Below are 21142 nucleotides of genomic sequence, written 5' to 3' on the forward strand. Positions count from 1 at the left end.
AATAAAGTATTACGGCATGGTCGCGCAGCGCTGCCCGATCCTCAAGAGCTGTGGGAGGACCAGGACCGCCCCCCCCCCCTCCGGACTCCCCAGAGCAGCAGGCGGGGGCAAGGCGGGGGCTGAAGAGTTTATTGGGGAACACCAGCAAAGGGAGGGGCAGCACCTCCCCAGGGCGGCCGGGGGGCACTTCCCCACTCCGCTCACTTCTCCTTGTGCTGGATGATGCCTTTGGCGACAAGGTCGGGGATCTCCACGGCCAGCCATGGGCCCAGCTGCGGGGACAGAGGGTGAGTGGCCCTACGGGAACACCCCCCCCAAAGGGGTGACACCCCCTCCCACGGGTGACACTCCCCCCAACTCACCCCCAGCGCCATCAGATGGGCCAAGCCGAATTTGGGGACGTTCCTGGCCCAGAGGGGCTTGAAGTGGTCGCTGAGGCAGATCTTGCCCCCCCTGCGGGGAGAAGAGGGCCGTCAGCCCCCCCAGTGCCCTCCCCGGGCAGGGGCACCCCCGGCCCCAGGACCCCCACACACCTGTACATCTTGGCCGTCTTCCCATCCAGCTCAGGGATGGCGATCTCGGGGGCGGTGGAGGGGTAGGTCACCGGGATCTGGCGGGAGGGGATGGGCGTCAGCCAGCGGCCCCGCCGCCCCCCGGCCCTGCGCCCTCCCCCGCCACCCCCCACTCACGTCAAACTCGATGGCGAACTCGTACTTGAGGAGCTCGTGGACGTACCAGCACCTCCCGAACCACCTGCAACACACGGGGGGGGCCGGCCCCCGCCCCCCTCAATCCCGGGCGCCCCCCCTGGGCACCGGAGCGGCCCCGGCTCGGGGGCAGGCCCGGCCCCGCTCACCCACCGGGTGCCCTCGGCGTTGGACTCCAGGCGGAACCAGTCGTTATCGGCGCGTTTGTTATTCTCCACGTACTGGGGGGGGGGGAAGCGGGGGTGAAGCGGGGCCGCCCCGAGCCCGGGGTGCACGGGGGAACCGAAGGCGAATCGGGAGGGCCCGGCCCGGCGGGGCCGGTCGCGGCGCACCTGGATGAGGGCCCGGTACTCCTCCTTCAGCCGCGGCGCCCAGCCCTCCCGGTCCCGCGGCCCCGCCGCTGTCCGCAACAGCGGCAGCTCCGCCACCGCCCGCCGCGCCGCCTCCTCCGCCATCGCCGCGCCGCCGGAAGCGGCCCACCGTGGCTCGGGACGGAAGTGACGCTCGCGGAGGCGCTTGCGTCCCGCGCCGCCATCTTGCTTAGGGGAGTGACGCACGGCGGGGGTGGAGTGGGTTGTAGTGGGCCGGCGTTGCCATCTTTACTAGGGGCACGGACAGGGCTCGACGCCGCCCCGCTGCCTCCATCTTTAGTGCTGGCAGAGGTGAGTTTGTCGGGTCTCAGCCTCGCTCACGCCTCCTCCCTCCCCGGGGGCCCCCCCCACACACACCCCAGCCCCACAGCACCACGGACACGGCAGCGGCTCCAGGGCTTTATTGTCACGGGGTGGTGCGGGGGCCACCATGGTGGGGCTCAGGACTGCCCCTCGCCCTTGCCCAGCTCCAGCAGGGAGGAGAAGAGGCCAAAGACGTTGCTCCGCAGCTCCTGGGCCAGCGGCGCCAGCTGCTTGTTGGCCCGGTCCAGGTAGGCCCTGGGGGAGAGGTGGCTGGTGAGGCGGGGGGCAAGGGGCAGCTGAGGGGCGTCCACCGTCCCCCCCGTCCCCCCCGTACTCGGCCTGGCTGCGCAACTCCTGCGCCTGCAGCTTCTGGGGCAGGTCCTTGGTCATGAAGTCGGAAAAGGTCTGGAAATGGCGGGTGAAGAAGTCATCGACGGCCGGGGGGGTGGCCTCCTCGGCTGGGGCCTCACGCTTCACCAGGGCGGCCTGGAGGTGGCAGGCACAGAGCAGCAGCAGGGCGGCAGACAGCACCTTCATCTTGGTGGACCTGGGGGCCTGTGGGGCCAGGTCAGTGGCAGCTGCCCAGCCCCACAGCTCTGCGGTTCCCTCCTGCCCCATGGCACCCTCCCACACTCCCTTCCCTGTCCCATCACTGCCCCAGTGTCCCCATCGTGCCCCATCCCACCCCATGGACCTCAATCCCCCTCATGCCCCATCCCTGCCCCACAGCCCTGCCATCCTGCTCCCACCCCATCTCAACCCCACGTCCCCATCCTGCCCCATCCCAGCCCCACAGCTCCACTGGCACCATCCTGCTCCACTCCTGTCCCATCCCACCCTGCAGCACCTCCATCCCCATCCTGGCCCAAGGCTCTCTCCTGCCCCACAGCCACATCCTGCCCGGGTGCTGGCTGCTGCTCACCTGGGCAGGACTCTGGGTGTGTGGGTCTGTGGGTGCCCCCTCGGGGGCTGCTTATATCCCCCAGGCCAGCTCCCGCCCCTGAGCCAGGGGGGCCGTGCCGGCTCCCGCCACAGCCTGGGTAAACACAGCGGGGGTAAGGGTCGCTGTGGGGGATGGCTCGCTGGGGGTGGCCCCACACCCCGGGGTCCTGTCCCTCTGTCCCCAACATCCCGTGGCCCTGGGCAAGTCGTGGGCAGTGGGTGACAATGGCTCAGGGATTTGAACTGTGGGGGGCCCTGGGGGCTGGAGCTGGCACAGCGGGAGCTCAGCTGGTGGCCCCATAGCATGTGGCGGCCCTGTGGCATGCAGTGGCCCTGTGGCATGTTGGTACTCCAGGGCAAACTGTTGCCCTGTGGCATGTTGGAGCCCCATGGCAAGTGATGGCCTGGTGGCACATTTTGGCCCTGTGGCGCGTGTGACCCCATGGCGTGTTGCAGCCCCACAGCAGGGTGTAGCCCCACAGCATAGCAGGACCCCCAGAGCTGCCCCAGGGCCCCCCTACAGCCCCAAGGCCTGCCCGTACCCCTACTCCAGGACCCACCAGCCCCCCTGTCCCAGACCTGTGGATCCTGGTGGCCACCCCCCCAGCCGGGGCACCCTGGGGGGGCCACACACCCCAACCCGGCACCTGTGGAGCGAAGGTCGTTGCCCGTCTTATCGCTGACCCTCGGCCGCCAACGTGACGGCGTGACTCAGCGCAAGGCAGGCAGGGGCCGTCCCCACGGGGTCCCAGAGGGGGCACCCACTGGGAGGGCACCCACTGGGAGGGCACCTGCTGGGAGGGCACCCTGGAGACAGCCCGCCACAGGGACGGGCCAGAGGCCAGCTCCGGTGCTGTTTGGGGACACACGGCCAAAGGGCATCTGGGCAGCACTGGGAACAAAAACTCTCTGTTCCCCGGGTCATCAGTGGGGCCACCAGGGCCCCTTCCCCTCTGAGCCCTTTCCAGGAAAGCTGCTGGTGACGGCAGCATGGACAGGGGATGGGGGACATGGGGAAGGTCCAGGGACATGGGGCAGCGGGCAAGGAGGGGGATGTGGGACTGGGGACACGGGGAGGGGACACAGGGTAGAGGAGAAGGGGGGGAAGACAGGACGTGGCGGAGGGACACAGGGAGGTGTTGTGGAGAGGACACTGAGGGGGAACTGGGACACAGCCAGGAGGGTCCAGAGATGTGGGAGGGGGACGTGGGGCACGAGGGAATCCAGGGATGCAGACAGAGGGGACATGGGGGGAACGACGCACATGGGGGGAAACGGGATGCGGGGACACGAGATGGGGGGCACACGGGACACGGCGGCGGCGGAACGCGGCAGCCCCGGAACGGCGTTGCGCGGGGCTGGGGGTCCGGGGAGCACGGTCCGGCGCCTCCCCGCCCCCGCCGGCTCAGCCAATGGGCGGCGAGCGCTGCCCGCGCCCGAGATGGCGGCGGCGGCTTCGGGCGGGCGCGACCTCGCGAAGCCCCTTCCGGTGGTGGCGGCGCCCGCGCCCGCGATGGCGGCGCCCGGCGGGGACGAGGGGGGCGGGCGGCCGTAGGGCCGGGCCGGGCCATGGGCAACGTGCTGGGCTCCGCCGCGCCCCGCGCCCTGCGCCGGGGGGAGCCCCTCGGGAGCCCCGGCAGCTTCGATGAGCTGCACAGGCAGTGCAAAGGTGGGGCCGGGGGGACTTCGGGTCCGGAAGGGCACCGGCGCCGAGGAGACACCGGGGCCGGGCCCCCGGCTGGCCTCGGCAGCAGTGGGGGTTCCCGGCGGCGCTGGGGGACGGGGTGGTACCGGGGGTGACGGGGGGCGGCCTGTGGGTGGCCCTGGGAGAGGTGGGGTGGTCCCGGGGGACTGGTCGTGCGCGGTGGGGGGGCTGGCAGCGGTGTCCCCGCTCAGCTCCCGTTCTCCCCCAGAGGTTTTCCCGCAGCAAATGGAGGGGGTGAAGCTGATCGTCACCAAGACCCTGAGCAGCCACTTCCAGGTCAGGGGGGGACACAGGGACCCGCGGGGCCATTCTGGCGGGGGGGCCGCTGCCACCCCTGGGCCGCCCCTGTGTCCCCTGCTGACGTGCCGTCCCCGCAGGTGACTCACACGGTTCACATGAGCACCCTTGGCCCCTCCAGCTACCACTTCAACGCCACCTTCGTGGGGGACCGGCAGCTCAGCCCCACTGAGGTGAAGTCCCACGCCCCAGGGTGGCCCCGGGGTGGCTGCAAGGCTCTGAAATGGGGGTGGGTGTGTGGCAGAGGGGTGCCACCAGGATGGGTGGGGTTTATCTCGGGGTGACGGGGTCCCAACCTGTTGTTCAAACCGGGGGCGGGGGGGTGTGTGTCCCTGTCCGCATAGATGACCCCTCTGTGTCCCCAGGCCTTCCCCACACTGGTCGGGGACATGGACAACAGCGGCAGCCTCAACGCCCAAGTGCTGTACCTCGTGGCTGAGCGCATCCGCACCAAAGCCGTCTTCCAGGTGGGGCCGGGTGGGAGAGGACCCTGGGGTGGGGGGTGCCGGGGTGTCTCCGTCACTCCACAGCAGTGGGGATGGTGGCAGGACCCGCCATGGTGCCTGTCCCCTTGCAGACACACCAGGCCAAGTTCGTGACATGGCAGTTTGATGGCGAGTACCGGGGGGACGACTGCACCGCCACTGTCACACTGGGCAACCCTGACCTCCTCGGCGAGTCCGGTGAGCGGGGTGTTCTCCCCTTGGCTGCCAGGCCCGGAGGAGCCGAGCGCTGAGGGCTGTGCTGTCCCTGCAGTGATCCTGGTGGCCCACTTCCTCCAGAGCGTCACCTCCCGCCTGGTCCTGGGCGGTGAGATGGTTTACCACCGGCGGCCAGGGGAGGAAGGAGCCATCCTCACGCTGGCAGGCAAATACACGGGTACGTAGGCGCCCCGCACATGAGGGGGCTGTGGGCACGGCCCTGGGTATCCCACCCGCTGCACTGGCCCTGGGACGATGCCCCGGCTCCCTTCGCCCTCCGCTTTGCTTCCCTCTTCCAGCTCTGAAGTGGGTGGCGACGCTGAACGTGGGGTACGGAGGTGCCCATGCCAGCTACTACCACCGAGCCAATGAGCAGGTGAGTATCCCCACGTGTCCCTGTCCCCTGTGTGTCCCTGTCCTCCCCGGGGCCTCACGTTTTCCACCCCTCAGGTGCAGGTCGGGGTGGAGCTGGAGGCCAACACGCGGCTGCAGGACACCACCTTTGCCTTCGGATACCAGCTCAACCTGCCACAGGCCAACATGGTCTTCAGAGGTGAGCGAGGAGCCACGCCAGCACCTGGCACGCCCAGCGCTGGCCAGGCGCTCACCCTGTTCCTCCTGCAGGGCTCCTGGACAGTAACTGGAGTGTCGGGGGGGTGCTGGAGAAGAAGCTGCCCCCCCTGCCCGTTACCCTGGCTCTGGGCGCCTTCCTCAACCACTGGAAGAACCGTTTCCACTGTGGCTTCAGTGTCATTGTGGGCTGAGGGTCCGTGGGGGCAGCTGGCACATGCCACCGACCTGCTCAGGGAGCCACTCTGCCGTGCCATGCCACGGGGGTGCCGGCCGGGCCCTGCTCTTGAGCCGTGGAAATGAGGGAGCCCGCAGAGGGGGGAACGGGTCCCTTGCGGCCGGGGGACACTGTGTGACAGCACGTGGTGGCTGTTAGCACCTTTGGGCTGAGGACCGGCTGCTGCTTGGGGCTGGGGGCCTCCGTTGGCCCCGGCACTTGCCTGTGCCACCCTCCTCACACCAGTGCAGTGCTTCCCTCTGCTCCTACCCTTGCTCTGCCTCAGTTTCCCTCCGGCAGTGCAGGAGGTGGCTCTATACCATGGCGGGGGCTGGAGGCAATGGCAGTGCCCGCGTGCACGCACCCACGGAGCCTGGAAAAATAAAGGAGCTTTACTCTGCCCTGTAAAGTGCACTGGTAGCTGCTGAGCCCTGGTGCCTGCTGAGCCCTGGTGCCTGCAGCCGGCGGCCGGGGCTTGGTGCGGGCTCTAGCTGATTATTTCGGAGAGCAGAGGCGTCATGGAGGACAGGTCCTGGATGTGGAGGATCTGCCGCGTGTTCTCCACCTTCAGCGTCTGTAGCTCTGTCAGCAGCAGCAGCAGCTTTGCGTAGAGAAACCTGGGGCAGGGGGGAAGCACCCGGCTCAGACCCAGTGTCTGTCCCCATGGCAGAGGAGACCATGGCCATGCCAGCCCCCTCAGCGTGTACCTGCCCTCGGGCATGGGATGCTGGTGGTCGATGTAGCTCTTGAGCGTCAGGGCCACCTTCTCCTGGAACTGGTCGATGAAGTCCCGCTGGGTGATGCCGGCATGGTCTGGGAGTGCGGGTGGGCAGGTGGCCATCAGTGGGGCCAAGGAGACACCCTGCCACCACCGCCACCACCGTGGTCCCTACCTGGCGAGAAGAGCAGCATGGCCTGGAGCAGGACGTACTCGGCCTCGTGCAGCTGCAGCTTCTTCAGGCTGACGTGGAACTTGAGCAGAGGCTCCAGGTAGATCTGCTGGAAGCCGGCTGGGGGGAGCACAGTGGTGACGGGCCAGCCAGTACAGAGACGTGGCTGTCCCCTGCTCCCCAATGCGGCCACCCGCCACCCCCTCACCCAGGGCTCCGTCCTGGATGGTGTAGCAATGTTGCCCGCACTCCCAAGCGTTGGTCTCCGTGTTGAAGACTGTGTTGAACTGGATCTGGCAGATCTCCAGGGTGGCCCCTTTCAGCAGGGAGATCTGGTCGTCGATGGGCAAGCTCCTGCCGGGGGGGCAAGTGCAGGTGTCAGGACTGGGGTGGCGGTGGGGGTCTCCTGCCCGCGCCCCCAGCCCCGCGGACCTGAATGCTGGGATCTCCTTGGCGAAGTTGATGACCTGCTGGATCATAAAGGTGCTGAGGTCGGCGAAGTGGGGCAGCATGGAGAAGACGTCGGGCAGCACGTTCTCATCCAGGCAGTCCAGCTGCGGGGATGGCGGCCGTGCGGTGGGGTTGCCTGGTGCCGGTGGGCTCTGCGGCTGCAAGCTGGGGATGTAGAGGCGCACAGCAGGCTGCGGCGGCAGCTGGGGTGTCAGAGCCATGCCGGGGTGCCCATGGGGATGGTCAGGTCTCAGGGGGGCCCCCACTCACCCAGTAGTGTGTGAACTGGGAGAAACTGGAGTCAAAGGTGCGCTGGTGGGCCGCGATGAGGATGCCGATGAGCTCCTGCTGCTCCGCCGTCAGCCCACCTGGCTGCTCCCGCGCCAGCCGCCGCTGCCCCCGCAGCGCCCGCCGCTGCTGCAGTGCCTCCTCTGACATGATCACTGCCCCCCGCCGCCTCCGTCACCCCCGGACCAGGGACCGGGGTCACCAGTGCCACAGCCCCCCTCCATGGGACCCCGGTAATCGGAGACACCACTGCCCTGTGGTCCCCTCCCCCCAAGGGGGTCCCCCTTGTCCCCTCTCTCCCGTATGCCCCTGCTGTCACCTCTGTGCCCTGTCCCTTGCTGTCCCCTTGCCCCTGGGCTGCCCTGTCCCTTCTGCTCCTGTGTCCTCCCCTGCCATCCCGCTCAGGCTGGTCCTCTCTGTCCCTTGGCCCCTCCTGGGTCCCCCTTACCCCACTTTTTGCCCGTGTTCTCCCTCCCAGGTCCTCCCCTCCTCTCCATGTACCCCTCTTCCCCCCAGGTGTCCCCTGTGTCACCCCATTCCCTCTCTCTCACCCCGTGTCCCCCCGCTGTCCCCAGCGCACTCACTGTCCTTCCGCATGCCCACGTCAAGGCACTTCTGGAGGCGGCAGGCCTGGCACTGCCGCCGCTTGGCCTTGGTGACGGGGCAGCTCTGGGCGAAGGGGCAGGTGAAATGGACACCCTTGTTGATGGAGCGCCTGGGGGGACACGGGAGCTGTGAGACCCCACGACTGGCACCGTGTGTCCCTGGGGGGGGCAGAGGGGCCGCAGGGGCTGGGGGGACAGGATGTGCTGGGGCAGGGGCCACCTCTGGCCCCAGTTCCCTGTCACCACTGTGCCCTGGAGAAGCTGAGTGGCCTGAGCACAGGGTGACAGCAGCCATCCCATCTTGTCTCACTCCATCCTGTCCTGTCCCGTCTTACTCCATCCCACTCTGTTGTGTCTTATCCCATCCCGTTTGCCCCATCCTGCCCTGACTCCTTGTCCCATCCCCTCCCATTTCAGCCCAGCTTGTCCCATCCTGTCCCATATTGTCCCGTCCCATCCCAACTGTCCCATCCTGCCCTGTCCCCTTTTCCCATCTTGTCCCATCTCAGTCCATCTTGTCCTGCTCCATCCCATCTCATCCCCCCTCTGTCCCACCCCACCCCGCCCCGTCCCATCCCACCCCGTCCTCTGGCTCCCGCCTGCTGCTGCAGAGCAGCCCCGGACCCCCGCGGTGCCAGCCCCCACCTGAAGAAGCCCTTGCAGCCCTCACAGGTCATGACGTGGAAGTGGTACCCGGTGGCGCGGTCCCCGCACACAGCGCAGACCTTCTCCTCCCCGGGCTCCCTGTCTTCCCCTCCAGGGACCCGGGGGCCCAGCAGCGGGTGGAGGTTGCTCTTTGTGTCCAAGGGGCTTGGCACAGACATGGCCGGGGATGCGGGTGACAGTGACCAGACCAGGGGTCCCACAGGGAGGACAGACCTGCAGGATGGGGTGGAAGTGCATGGGTGTGCGGGGGGGGTGTGCGCGTATACACACTGCAGCTCCCGCTTGAGCAACACCCGGCACTGTGCCCGGCAAGCAGCGCGGCCCGTCTCGTGGCTGCTGCGCTGACACTGGCTCCCGCACCGTCCCCTGCGCGTCCCCTCGAAGTCACTGTGTCCCCCCACCCCGCAGCGCACCGCCCTCATGCACCCAGCCGCCGCCATGACCTCCCACCCTGGCCACCACTGAACTGTCATTGTGATGTCCCCGAAGGTGGCCAGTGCCCGTCAGTGCCGGTACCTGGGATCCGGTGCCCACCAGTGTAACCAGTGCCCGGTGCACGACACCATGCAGCAAGGGGCTGGCCAGCCCCAGCTCGTCCCCGCCGCCTCTCAGCTGGAGCCCTGTGGAGTTTGAACCTTGAACTTGAGCGAGGCTGCGGCAGGCGGGGACAAGCAGCACGTGGGAGTGGGACAGGCAGCATGGGAGGGACAAGCATGGCAGACGTGGGGGACAGGCTCCTGCAGGGCAGGCTGGGGGAGCAGGCAGGTATGGAGGAGACAGGCAGGGGACAGGCAGGGGACAGGCAGGCATGGGGGCACAGGCAGGGGCCAAGCACGGGCCAGCCAGCCAGAGGGACCAGGCAGGCGGGGGGACACACGTGGGTGCTGGGGGAGGCGTTTGGGGTGGCAGAGCCTAGAGGGGATGGGGACATGGCGGTGACCGTCCTGCCACCGGTGACCCCACAGGAAGGTCCCTGTCACCGGCTGCCACAGGGAGGTGCCAGCAGTGCCCCTGCGTCCCCGCGGGAGTCACACCCCACCTTCGGGGTGCCCCGAGGTGGTGGCAGCTCGGGGGGTGACGACGGCCACGGCCCCCCCCGGGGTCCCCCGGGTCCGGCTCGGCACGGCGTCGAGGCTGGGCGAGGGGGGGGTGTGTGGTGTGAGACATGCGGGGGGGCGGGTCCCCACCCGGCCCCGCCCCCGCGCCCCATTGGCTGCCGCGGCCGTCACGCATCCGCACCCCGATAAAGGCGGCGGCGGAGCGCGGGGCGCCGCGCACCGGGAGCGGCGGCGGCGGAGTGGCCATGAGTGAGGTGAGCGGCCGGTGCCGGTCAAAACGAGGCTTTTCCCTTTTCTTCCTTGTTTTAATAACAGGGAGGACGTGTCCTGGGAACCGGGAGGGGAGGGAGGATGCTGCACCGGGGAGGGGGACGAGCCGCGGTAGCTGGGGGGGTGGTCAGTAAAGCGGAGCCCGTGCCCCCTGGTGCGGGTGTGCTGCTGGAGGCCCCGTGTCACCCCCGCGCCCCTTTCTCTCTGCAGCGCAGCCCCCATGAGTCCCCCTCCGCGGTGGAGGCCCCCGGCGGGCAGGAAGAAGGTGAGGACCCCCGGCACCGGTGGGGTGCACTCTTGTGGGGAGCCCCGGCACCGGTGTCACCTCTGTCCCGTGCCCCCGGTGCCTGGGACCTCGCTGGCTGCTCCCATTCCCGGAGTCTCCAGGCTTTATGTCCCCACCGTGGGGGGGCGGTGTGTGTGTGGGACACCCGGATCGATCTGGGGACCCACTCTACCCTTTCCCTGTCCCGTGGTGAGGTGCCCCCCCGGATGTCCCTGTCCCTTGGGGGGTCGTGGGGGTGCTCCCCTGGGTGTCCCTCACCTGAGGGCTGGTGTGCTGGGGTGCCCCCCTGGGTCTACCCTGCTGCGGCAGGGGCCAGCGTGTTCCCCAGGTGCTGGGGGAGTCTGGGGGTGCCAGGCTGTAACCAGGGCAGCCCCTGCCCTGTCCTGCCCCCCAGCAAAAGGTGGCGACCCCAAGAAGGTGGAGGAGGAGGAGATCGACATCGACCTGAGCGCGCCTGAGACCGAGAAAGCCGCGCTCGCCATCCAGGGCAAATTCCGCCGCTTCCAGAAGAGGAAGAAGGAGTCGGGGCCCTGAGTGGCTGCAGGGTCCCAGGACACCCCGCCTGTGGTGGGCGCCCTGCTCTTGCACGTGGGCACGGCCCCATCCTGACCTCCACCGTGCCGGGGCTACCCTGTCCTTGGCGAGCAGGGCTGGGGGGCACTCAGCCCTTCCCTATCCCTCGCCCACCCCTGAGCCAGGGCCCTGGGTGAAGCTGGGGGGTCGATGTGGGGGGACACCACTGAGTCCTCTGTCCCCCAGAGTGGAGGTGGCCCTTGTGCGAGGGGGTGGCACGGAAATCCCCTTTTCCTTGGGGCAGTCCTGACTTTCCTGTCTGTGGCGATGATGCTGGCTGCTGTGGATGGGCTGGGGAACCAGTGCCCCCTGAGTGGTGGGAGCCCCTGTCCCGTCCCAAGGGCACTGCAGGGGGGACTTGCTGCAGCCCACCATGGGAAACCAGGGCTCCTCATCCTCGCACTGTCTCCTCCCCACACTCCTGTCATTGTCATGGTCCCCTCACTGGGGGGGCTTTTAGCATGTGTAAAGAATAAACTGTTGGGGAAGAGGAGCTGGGCTGGTGTGTGGTCTGTGGGAGGGGTTGTGGGGACAGTCCTCCTCCCATTGGGACCCCCAGGTGCCCCTTCTCTGGGGAACTGGGGTGGAGCCCCCTGTTAAAAGCAGCCCCATGGTGCCCTGGCGCCAGGCTGGGGGGGCTGCGGGCAGGGGTGGCCCTGGAATGTGGGTGGAGGGTTCCCCCCCCTCTCCTTGAAACGCGGCCCCTTGGCTGGCACTTTGGGAATGGCCTCAACACCCCAGGATCTCCTGTCACCCCCTATTTGGGGTTTTCCCCGTGATATTCCACTTAATTTATTGGCTGCCAGGTCTCAGCCCCTGGAGCCTCTGCTGGAGCCGTGGCCTCGTTTCCCATCACACCGCTCTTTGCAGCGGTGATGAAAGATGCTGCCACTTGCTCCTCTTCCTCGGGGGACGAAGGCCTTGCGGTGCTGTGTCCCTTCAGGCCTCAAAGTTTCGCTCTGGGCCGGTCTCAGTGCTGGTTCCCAGCCTCTGCTTCCACCATGACACCAGCGAGAGCAGCCGCAAGGCGGTACCTGGGCTGCTGCTGGTGATGAGAGAAAAAAGTGCTTTGGGGTAGTTAAAACAAAGCCATGTGGGGGATTTGCACCTGGGTGCTAGGACGCGAGGTGGCTGCAGGGCTGGTGGCTGCAGGGCTGGTCCCTGCAGTGCCCGATGCTGTGGGGTGACCGGGGACGGTGGGAGCCGGCGCAGAGCTGCAGCGTGTTGGCAGAAATAGCTCCCTGGAAAGAAAAACAGCGTCGGTGGCCAAGGGAGAGGCAGGGCCCAGGGGACGCCCCAGGGGCGCAGGGGTTGGGGCTCGGCCCCCGCTCGCTCTACAGACTTATTAGGGAAAAGACAGTGATAGCCGGGGGGGCAGCGTGGGGGCCCTGCCTCGCAGCCTCGGCTGTGCTGGTGTGGGAGCGAGCGCTGCTGGTCCGCTCCAGCGCCGAGCGGGACGGTGCGGCTGCGGGAGGGGGCTGTGGGCCGGCAGCGAGCTCTGGGGCAGCAGCGCTCCCGCTCCAGTGCAGAGTCAGCCCATCGTCCCCGCTGCCCCCCACAACGCTGGGGCTGCGGTCCCGCCCCGAGCCCTGCTGCCGGGACAGTGACAGTCACTGCCGGGTGAGCAATGGCCATGGGTGGAGACCCCCACCCGCCCCAGGGGGACCCCTACCCACCATATGGCTGTGCCTGGGGCCGTGCACCCAGGGCAGGACCTGAGACTCGGCCTCTGCCTTAACTGGGGTGAGCTTTAATTAACACAAACACAACAGCTTGATGAAGACAAGGGGGAAGGTGGCCCTAGTGTGGGGTGCAGCCATGATGGGTGGCTTCGGGGACAGCCCCCACCAGCTGAGGGGGGTCCCTGGGGTGCCATGAGGATGCCCTCGAGACATCACCTCACCACTGGGGAAACTAAGGCGCAGCAGCAGCAATGCCCCTTTCTCTGCAGGACCTGGCAGGCCTCCATGCAACGAGTTCACAAGTGCTCAGCCACCCTCTGCCTCCACCCCAGACAGCCCCACCTCGAGCAGGGAACAGTGACAAGCTGGTGTGAACACTGGGCTCCTGGAGATGTGAGTTTTATTAATGGCACCATGGGAGACACAGACAGGGCGTAGAAAAACATGTCGGAGAGTGGCGCCTGGCTCCGGGGTGATGGGCACCGGCAGCTCCTCCAGCCCGGCTGCAGCCTCTCCTCCTCCATGAGGCTCCGGCCGATGCGGTGGGGCCGGGGGTTATAGGGTGGGAGGGTTAATGTGGGACAGGAGTGGGATGGAGGGGACGGGGCAGGGGCCACCCCATGACGTCATTTGGGCTCGGTCACAGGGAGAGACGAGAAAACGGCCAGAAAAGGAGCAATGGTGGGGGCAGAGAAACCCTCCCGGAGACTGGTTTTGGGGGGAGCATGGGGAGGGATGGGGGCAGCATGGTCCCGCAGGGACCCCATAGGTCCCTGGGGAGGGGGGGACCGAGGCAGCCCAGAGGGGACAGACCCAAAATTCAGTGGTTGTCTTCAAATAGAAAAATTACATCAGTGCCCAGGGCTGGGCAGGGCAGCGGTTGTGCAGAAGAAGGTACCGACTGAGGGGCTTCGGGATGGGGCCAGGGGACGCCGGGGCATACCCAAGGCCGGGGGACCCGGGGCGAGGACCACACCCCGCTCCTCGCCGGGTCCCGGACCCTGGAGCGGCCGCTTCCCGGAGCCAGGGGATCCATGTCCTGGCCCCCTGCCTCCGCTGGCGGCCGGGTGTCAGGTCCCCGAGTTTGGCTTGATGATGTGCATCAGGGCGCTCTTAAGGCTGCCCTTGCTGGGGGAGCGGACAGCGGGCGGTGGGCGGGTGGCCTCGGCAGCATCCCCTCGCAGCTCCATCTCGATGGTCATGACGACTTTGGGGGGCCGGGGGGCCCCGGCGCCCACCCCCACGGTACCTTCCCTGCCCGCTAACCGCTATTTCTTATCCTTGCGGGAGTCTCCCGGGGCTACCTTGGCTTTCTTCTCGCTCACTGCCTTGGTGCCACGGCCGTGGTCCAGCATGGCGTAGAGCACGGGTGCCTGCAGGGACGGGGCAGTGTCAGCGCTGCGGAAGCCCCCCGCCCTGGGGGCTTCATCCTGCAGCCTCTCCTCCCACCCCAAAAGGTAGGAGAGGGGTTCGCCCCTCCTGGCCAGGCCATTTTGCTCCCTCAACTCCTCGGCACTCACCTGCCGGCTGCGCTTGGACGCGTCCTTAGCTGATCGCTGCAGCTTCCCTTTCTCCATGGCACTAAAATTGGGCCGGAAGGGAAAAAGGTGGCTCAGACAGGCCAACTTCCGCTCCAGGCCTGCCCAGCAGCCCCGAATCAGGGTGGTTTTGCCCCAGCTGGGCAGTGGGGCTCACCTCAGCCGTCGCTGCAGGGCTGCCTGCCGCCGCAGCCAGCAGTAGCGGATGAGATAGACGAGGGCCACCACCACGGCCACCAGCAGCAGAGCCCCGCCAATGATGGAGCCCAGCACGACGCCGTAGCGGGTGGGCACTGCGGGGACACCAGCGCCCCGTCAGCCCCCCAGGCTGCAGTGGGGAAACCAAGGCGGGGAGGGGACCACTGGTGCCGTACCTTTCTCGAAGACATACAGCGTGACCTGGGAGGACTTGCCCACGATATCAGGGGGGTTCTTGACATCGCAGGTAAAGGTGCCATTGTCGGTGTAGTCCAGGTTGTGGATGACGATGGAGCCGTCCTTGCGGTGGGGATTGCCCACCCACTCCATCCGCTCCTTGAAGCTGCCCACGTCATCGATGTAGGGCTGGCCCTTGGCGTAGTGGAATATCTAGTGGTGGGGACACACACACGGGCATCGGGGTCATGGTGGCTCTGGGCATGGCAGGGCCACCCCCAGCCCCAAAGTGGAGCAGGTGCTTACGGAGATGCTGTCGCGGGAGCCCTCGGCTTGGAAGTGCCAGGTGATGGAGATATCCTCGGAGATCCACTCGCTGGACCAGAAGCTGCAGGAGAGGGTGACGTGGGAGCCAACGGTGCCATACACCTCCCGCTGCGTGTACACGTGGATGGACGATGTCGGGGACGGCCCTGCCAGGGGGCACAAACCCGTCAGCCCCACAGGGGACCCTGGCACAGGGACGGTGCCCATCACTGGGTCCGCTGGCTGGTCTGTGCCCCTGCGCTGGCCCCATGCCCAGCCCCGTGCTGCCACCAAAGGGCTTTTGTTGGCCCCGGAGAAAGCACAAGGGCTGGTGGGGGACAGCGGCTCTTTGTGCCACTGCGGGTGCCTCTGCAGGGAGCCTCCGCCCTGGTGTCCCCACGGCCGGCTCAAAGGGGACCATGTCCCGGTGCCAGCTGATGCCCGGGGATGCCAGCAGGGCTGGGTCTGACACCCAGCTCCCCTCGTCCATCCCCAGGGAGCTGGCTTGTCCTGGGATGCTCCTTGCAGACTGGTGGTGGGGACTGGGGCATGGCAGCAGATACAGTCCCAGAGCATTGCCACCGCCGGTGATGGTCCCAAAAGCAGACATGTGGGTGGCTGCCAGCCCCGTGGCCACCTCCCAGGAGTCCGGAGCCCCCTGGTATCCCCCAGCATCTGGGATCAGGCTTTCGGGACCAGCAGCCCTGGTCCCCTGTCCCCGTCCCCAGCTTACCCAGCGCCGAGAGGAGCCCAGTGAGGAGGAGGAGGCTGCCGCTGCCCCCGGCACCCTGCAACATGGTGTCTGCCTGTCACTGGCCGGCTCCGAGCCGCATGGAGGGCTGGCGGTGTGCGGGGCCCAGCGGAGTGCCGAAGGGTGCCAGTGGGATGGGGGCCGAGGTTTAAGAGCAAGCAGCGCCGAATGATGCCGGTGGCGCCCCAGCCTTGGGCCAATGGGCGTCGGGCAGCCGGGGCGGTGGGGGCCAGAGGGTGATGGGCACCCTGGTCTGAAAGGGGGCATTTAGTTTGGCGATGGGCGAGGAGGGGGAAGCACGCAGCGGGGGGGGGGCCAGGCACACAGCGTCCTTTGTCCAGCCGCATTCCCGCCTGTGGCGGAGGCGGCTCGGGAGGAATGCGGCCGGAGCCGGAGGGCACCGGCACACAGCCGCGGTCCTCGTTGGTCCTAGGGAGGGACCTGCCTGGTGTGGCCTGGGGTCTCGCACTGACCATGCCAGGAGCCACCAGTGCATCCCCTCCTGTCCCGTGGCCATGAGCCCGCTGCCAGAACCCTCCGGTGTGGTCCTCACTCCAGCCCCACTGCATGGGGCTCCCCAGCTGCGGCCAAGCACGCTCCCAGCGGCCTCTGCTCTGGCTCCATTTTGGGGTGAAAACACACCTTTGGGAAGGTGATGCTGGATGTTCCCTGGGCACGGCGCCAGCCGGCCCCAGCCACGCGATGAGGGGCACATCCATCCCTGCGGGGTGCGAAGTGGGGAGACACCAAAGCACCGCTGCCCCGTGCAGAGCCCAGGGTGGGAATTTGCACAACAACCCCCAGCTGCCACTGGCTGAGCAGCAAGTGGTTTTGGGTGAAATGCTCCGAAGTGCGGTTTTCCTCAGAAGGTTTTTGACCCAGAGAGTTCACAGCTGGGGAAAGGAGGGTGGGGGACGGGGATGGGGATGAGGATGAGGATGGGAACGGGGATGGGGAATGGGAGACTTTCCTGCTTCAACGTCCTCCATCGGCTGCCGCTGTGGCGAGAGGGTCCTGGTGGGCCGGGGAACCGGGGAGTCCTCGTCCTGCCCCTTGGCAGACCTGGGGGGGTGTGGAGGAGCAACGGGCAGCCCCGGGCGGCGGGTAACGGGCCGGTCTGGGGATAACAGAGGGGGTAACGGGCAGCCCCGGGGGCATCGCGCAGCCCTGGGGGTAACGGGCAGCTGTAGGGGTAATGTGGGGAGGGTCCCGAGCAGCCCCCGCGTGTGTCACGGGCAGCTCCGGGGCTAACGGCGGCACGGCCGGCGGGAGCGGATGTGCGTCACGGCCGCTTCCGGCGTGCGGGGCGCTTCAAGATGGCGGCACTGGCGTTGAGGTGACTCCGGGGAGGGCTGGGCCGAGCGCTGTGGCGGGACCCGCGGCCCCGGGAAGGGCGCCGCGGGCGGACGGACGGACGGGCTGGTTGTCCCGTCCAGGCGGGGCTGGGCTCCCACTGTTGGGCCGGACCGCGGTGCCGCTGGGCGGGGGCAGTCCGGCGCGGGGGGGCGTCGCAGGGCCCCGGCTGGGCTGGGCTGGGCTGGGCCGAGCCGGGCCGGGCCGAGCCGCGGGGTGCTCCGTCCCGGGGCAGGTTCCTGCCCCCGGCCCCGCTGTGGGTGACTGCCCCCGGTGCGGAGACGGGTCACGCCGCCCCACCTGCGACAGCCCCTGGGCCCGGTCCCCCCCGGGCCGGGCCCCGTCCTCCCCGGTCCCGCCCCCGTCCCTGCTCCCTCGGGCACGGCCGTTTCCGTGGGGCTCCCAGGGGCTCTGGAAGCGCCGACCCGTCCCTTGGTGTGTTTAAGGCGGGGGACGGATCCCGTGTCCCTGCGCTCCGCCCCGGTCCAGCAGCTGCAGGGAGCCGGTGAGGCATCACCCTCTCGGGCGGCTGAAGCGCGCTCTGCCTCCGCCGCAGGCAGCCCTCGGGGTGCGAATGGTGAAGTGCGGAGCCGGGGCAGAGCAGGAGCCTGACCCCCTTGGGCTGTGGGGCAGCCGCCTGGGTGCTCTGCGGGGCCGAGATCAGCCCGGCTGTGGGTGAGGCTGGCGGTTTATTGCTGCGAGGAGGGCAGTCCTGCTCCTTCCTGCTCCCTGCGTGCAATCTGTCCCCATCCCTCGCTCCTGTGGCGCTTGGTGGCCTTGACTGAATGGGCAAATGTCCATGTTACCACCCAGCTGGTGCTGCGGGGGTGTCCCCCACCTCACGGGGCCACCTGACAGAGCGCTAGTGGCTTCACAGGAGCTCAGGGGCCCCATGCACAAGTATGTCCCGCCATGCTGAGCCGCAATGGGGAAGGGCGTTATGTTTGCTTGGCCTGAAGGCCTCTCTTCCCATCTACCACCCCCACTGGAAAGTTTTGTGCCTCCTTGAGGCTGTGACCATCCCCCTCCCAGCCTCTGTTTCTGACGTTCTTCTCTCTGATATCAGCCTGGAGACAGTGTTTGGAATTTCATTCTCTTAATTTATTCTCTTTCTAGCGGCGGTTGGAGCCATCATGCTTTTGTGGAAAGCTCTTTGTTGTGTGTGTGCGTTTATTTAAAGCCAGGATCTGCTGGCAGCGGGAGAGGTGGGGGGGCTTCGATACCTGCTGAGAGGGTGCCCCACAGCTGCTGCTTGAAAAATAAGAGAGAAGTTGCACACTCTGGTTTGAAGCCTGCGCCTGATAAGTTCATCTCATGTCTGCTTCTGCTTGTCAGATGAAAAAGCATATATAATCACTTCTCATTTGCTTCCTCTGTGGCAAAATCTGAGTGATTTTTATAGACCTGTCTTGCAGGATAAATGTTAATGATGTCTATCGACGTGACACTGAGCTGATGCTGCTCCAGAGCTGTCCCTTGTGACTCCCAAAATTCTCCTTCTCAGCTAATGGAGCTGTGTGGTGGGGTGTGTGCAGCCAGTGCTGTTCCACCGCTGGGTCTTTATAGATGTCTCATTTGAGCTGCTGCTTTACACTTGCCCTTTTCCAGCCCTGCGTGAGCGGCTGTGCTCTGTGAAGTCCCCGATAATTAATGCCATCTGGGGATCCCCTGAGTCTTTGCACCCTCCTCAGGCACGGGGCAGAGCGGGAGTTGGCTAAGGTGTCGTGGGAAGCTCTCAGCAGGGGTCCGGAGGATCCTTTTTTAGGGCTAATTCTTCTTTTTAAAAAAACATGTTTATCAGTGAACTGGAAGAAAATGCAAGTTAATGGAGGAAGACCCGGAGAAGATGCAACAACTTGGAGAATGATAAATAATGAAAAGGACAGGTCCTTGGTACAGAGTGACCTTGATTGCTTAGCTGGAGGGCTGTGTTTTGCAAGGAATAGTCATTGCACTGAAGCAAGATTTAATGCTTTGCATCTAAAAAAAATATTAAAATTGAACCAAGAGGATGGGGAGTTCTTGCTGGGGAATTTAGCTTTGAAAAAATGCAAACATGTTGTAGATTTTATTCTTGTTTTGAATATTGTGTGTGATTCGGAGCCAGCCCTCCCTCTTCCACCCCCTGGCCCCCAGAAGAGGTGTTGAGTGGCTTCTGTAAAGGGAGAGATGAAGTAGGTTGTGCCTTTTAATCTGGAAAAGAGGACTGAGGGGTGCATGAGCGAGGTGTAGAAATCATTAATGGTTTGTGGGTAGACATTTATCGTTCACCTCCTCTCCCCTACCCAGGAACTGGGAGGTGGCAACCGATACTGGTCTGCAGAGACTCGGGGACAAGCAGGGAGTGGACTTTCTGCATCTGGTTAAGCCATGAGAATTCCTGCTGAAAGCTGAGGGGTTGTCAGGTAGCAATACCATTTGTTACAGACTGAAACCCTCTGGCTTGGGAAGTGTGTGAGCTGCACGTGGTGGTGGGTGCTCCTGCGTGTTTCCTGAGACTTTTCTCTGTGGATCCGTTGTCAGCTGCTCTCTGATGCGATCATGGGCTTGGTGGAGGTTTGGCTGGGCTCAGCCATTGCTGTGTCCTCATGAAGCTCTTGGTCCAGCTGTCAGGCCACACTTCAGCGAGGGCGTTGATAAGCTAGAGACAGTTCAAAGAAGGGTTTTCAATCGGAAATGATGCACTGCAGCATGGGGTGGACAGACACTGGGACACCTTCCTAAAAAACTGCTGTCTTTCAAGTCCAGCCTTTGAACGTGAGGGAGGATTTTGAAAGGAAACATCCTAATGATCATTTACACAGGAACTCGGAGTGGTTAATAATAATGACTTTTGTTTTGCATTTACACCTGGTGGAGAGCTGACCTCCAAATGTTTTTCCTACCACGTCCTTGAGACTGGCTGTAGGACAACTGAAGAACAGCAGAACTTCGTTTATCTACCGCTGTTACTGAAACAGCAGGAGATGCTGGTACAGATGCTTGTGGGTTTGGGAGGATTAATTAGTGTTTGTCGTTGTGCTGCAGAAGAGCATGCCAAACGTTATTACACACCTCGTTCTTGTGTTGTCAGGAAAGGCAGCGCTGCCTGTTACACTTTGTCCTGGAGAGGAGCAGGCGCCACAGATTCCAGCCCACATCTGCAAACGCTCGAGCTGCGCTGGGCTGGGGGCCTGTTCCTCCCCGTTCCTGGAGAGATGCCCTTGAATGTCAGAGCCGCGGTTACTACAATCGCTCTGCAGAGAGCAGCTCCCACTCCTTCGGGCACCACAAAATCCCTTGTTACCTCCCGTCCTGAGCCTCAGCGCGGGTGAAACACTGTGTGCGCTGGGCTGTGACAGTGACCACCCATCTCGCTGGTGCTTGGAGCTCAATGAATGGCAGCAGCAAAACGCTGTAATGAAAACAAGTGTTTGGAGGAAGGGGGGGTTGATGTCTTCATCTTGGACGCGTGGAGAGCAGTGGCCTGAACCAGCCCTTTCTGTGGAGCGTAGCAGATGCACCTTTCTGGGGATGTGCGCCGCCCGCCCCGATAATTGCTGTAGTGAGAGTGAAAAATGGACTGCCTCAGCATCCTCTGTGAGCTTAAAGTGCTGTTTATGTCTGCCTTACAAACAAGGTATTACAGCTGAACAGGCTAATTACAGGGTGTCGTAAAGAATGAACCCTTGGGCAGAGTCTAGAGATTCTAGTTAAGAGCTCAATGTAAGAGTGAGAAGATTTTCGGAGGAACAGCCCAGATCCTTTCGTGTTAAGATTGATTTTAAGATACGAACCACCAGTCCCCTATCACTGGCATTTTCAGGTGTTTATTTGGCACTCACAAAGCCTTTCTATCTTCTCTCTTGCAGATGCGTCAGTCGGCGATGCCTGCTGGCTCGGCTTGGCCCTGGCCTTTCTGTGCGACAGTGAGTCTGAGAGTAACGGGATTAAATTCTTCCCCGAGGGATCCTGTCTAAGGCTTTGGGGCATGCGTGCGCTTAGTAATTCTGGTCAATCAATGCCATGTGTTGGCTGGGCACTTACTGCCTCATGCCACCACAAGGGCACAGCCTATTTACAGAGGGGCTGGGGCTTGCGGGTGGGGATGAAGGGAGAGCCTGGCTGGCTGATGAGGTGAGCGTGGGTCTCTCGCAGGGGCAGTGGTATCCCTGTCACCCCTCTGTGCCACTCTGTGTGAGAGGTTTGCACCTGAGGAGGGCTGGGAGCTGCAGAAGCCCTCTTTTTCCTGTGCTTCG

At 65.3% G+C, this 21142-nt stretch overlaps 5 protein-coding genes across 5 annotated transcripts; 1 reads left to right on the top strand and 4 right to left on the bottom strand.

Annotated features, from left to right (window-relative positions):
- Positions 1-122: 122 nt before the first annotated feature.
- UFC1 (ubiquitin-fold modifier conjugating enzyme 1) lies at positions 123-1162 on the bottom strand (the record flags this gene model as incomplete). Its single annotated transcript, XM_082011413.1, has 6 exons — positions 123-272; positions 363-453; positions 534-610; positions 690-753; positions 861-928; positions 1040-1162. 6 exons carry the CDS (start codon positions 1160-1162, stop codon positions 201-203), a joined length of 495 nt encoding a protein of 164 aa, XP_081867539.1. The 3' UTR covers positions 123-200.
- A 356-nt stretch (positions 1163-1518) lies between these two features.
- APOA2 (apolipoprotein A2) lies at positions 1519-1918 on the bottom strand (the record flags this gene model as incomplete). Its single annotated transcript, XM_082011592.1, has 2 exons — positions 1519-1636; positions 1716-1918. 2 exons carry the CDS (start codon positions 1916-1918, stop codon positions 1519-1521), a joined length of 321 nt encoding a protein of 106 aa, XP_081867718.1.
- Positions 1919-3892: 1974 nt separating this feature from the next.
- On the top strand, positions 3893-5790 carry TOMM40L (translocase of outer mitochondrial membrane 40 like; the record flags this gene model as incomplete). The annotated part of the gene is made up of 9 exons (XM_082011629.1): positions 3893-3992; positions 4237-4304; positions 4406-4498; positions 4691-4792; positions 4903-5008; positions 5082-5204; positions 5326-5402; positions 5477-5579; positions 5651-5790. 9 exons carry the CDS (start codon positions 3893-3895, stop codon positions 5788-5790), a joined length of 912 nt encoding a protein of 303 aa, XP_081867755.1.
- Positions 5791-6300: 510 nt separating this feature from the next.
- NR1I3 (nuclear receptor subfamily 1 group I member 3) lies at positions 6301-8870 on the bottom strand (the record flags this gene model as incomplete). The annotated part of the gene is made up of 8 exons (XM_082011593.1): positions 6301-6430; positions 6521-6626; positions 6707-6823; positions 6912-7057; positions 7136-7344; positions 7424-7596; positions 8026-8156; positions 8692-8870. The coding sequence occupies 8 exons, from the start codon at positions 8868-8870 to the stop codon at positions 6301-6303; spliced, it is 1191 nt and encodes a 396-aa protein (XP_081867719.1).
- A 4979-nt stretch (positions 8871-13849) lies between these two features.
- MPZ (myelin protein zero) lies at positions 13850-15597 on the bottom strand (the record flags this gene model as incomplete). The annotated part of the gene is made up of 6 exons (XM_082011428.1): positions 13850-13954; positions 14102-14162; positions 14277-14412; positions 14494-14707; positions 14801-14967; positions 15534-15597. 6 exons carry the CDS (start codon positions 15595-15597, stop codon positions 13850-13852), a joined length of 747 nt encoding a protein of 248 aa, XP_081867554.1.
- Positions 15598-21142: the final 5545 nt, after the last annotated feature.

The sequence above is a fragment of the Phaethon aethereus genome (assembly GCF_964289735.1).
Source record: "Phaethon aethereus genome assembly, chromosome: 28".
NCBI classification, from domain to species: domain Eukaryota; kingdom Metazoa; phylum Chordata; class Aves; order Phaethontiformes; family Phaethontidae; genus Phaethon; species Phaethon aethereus.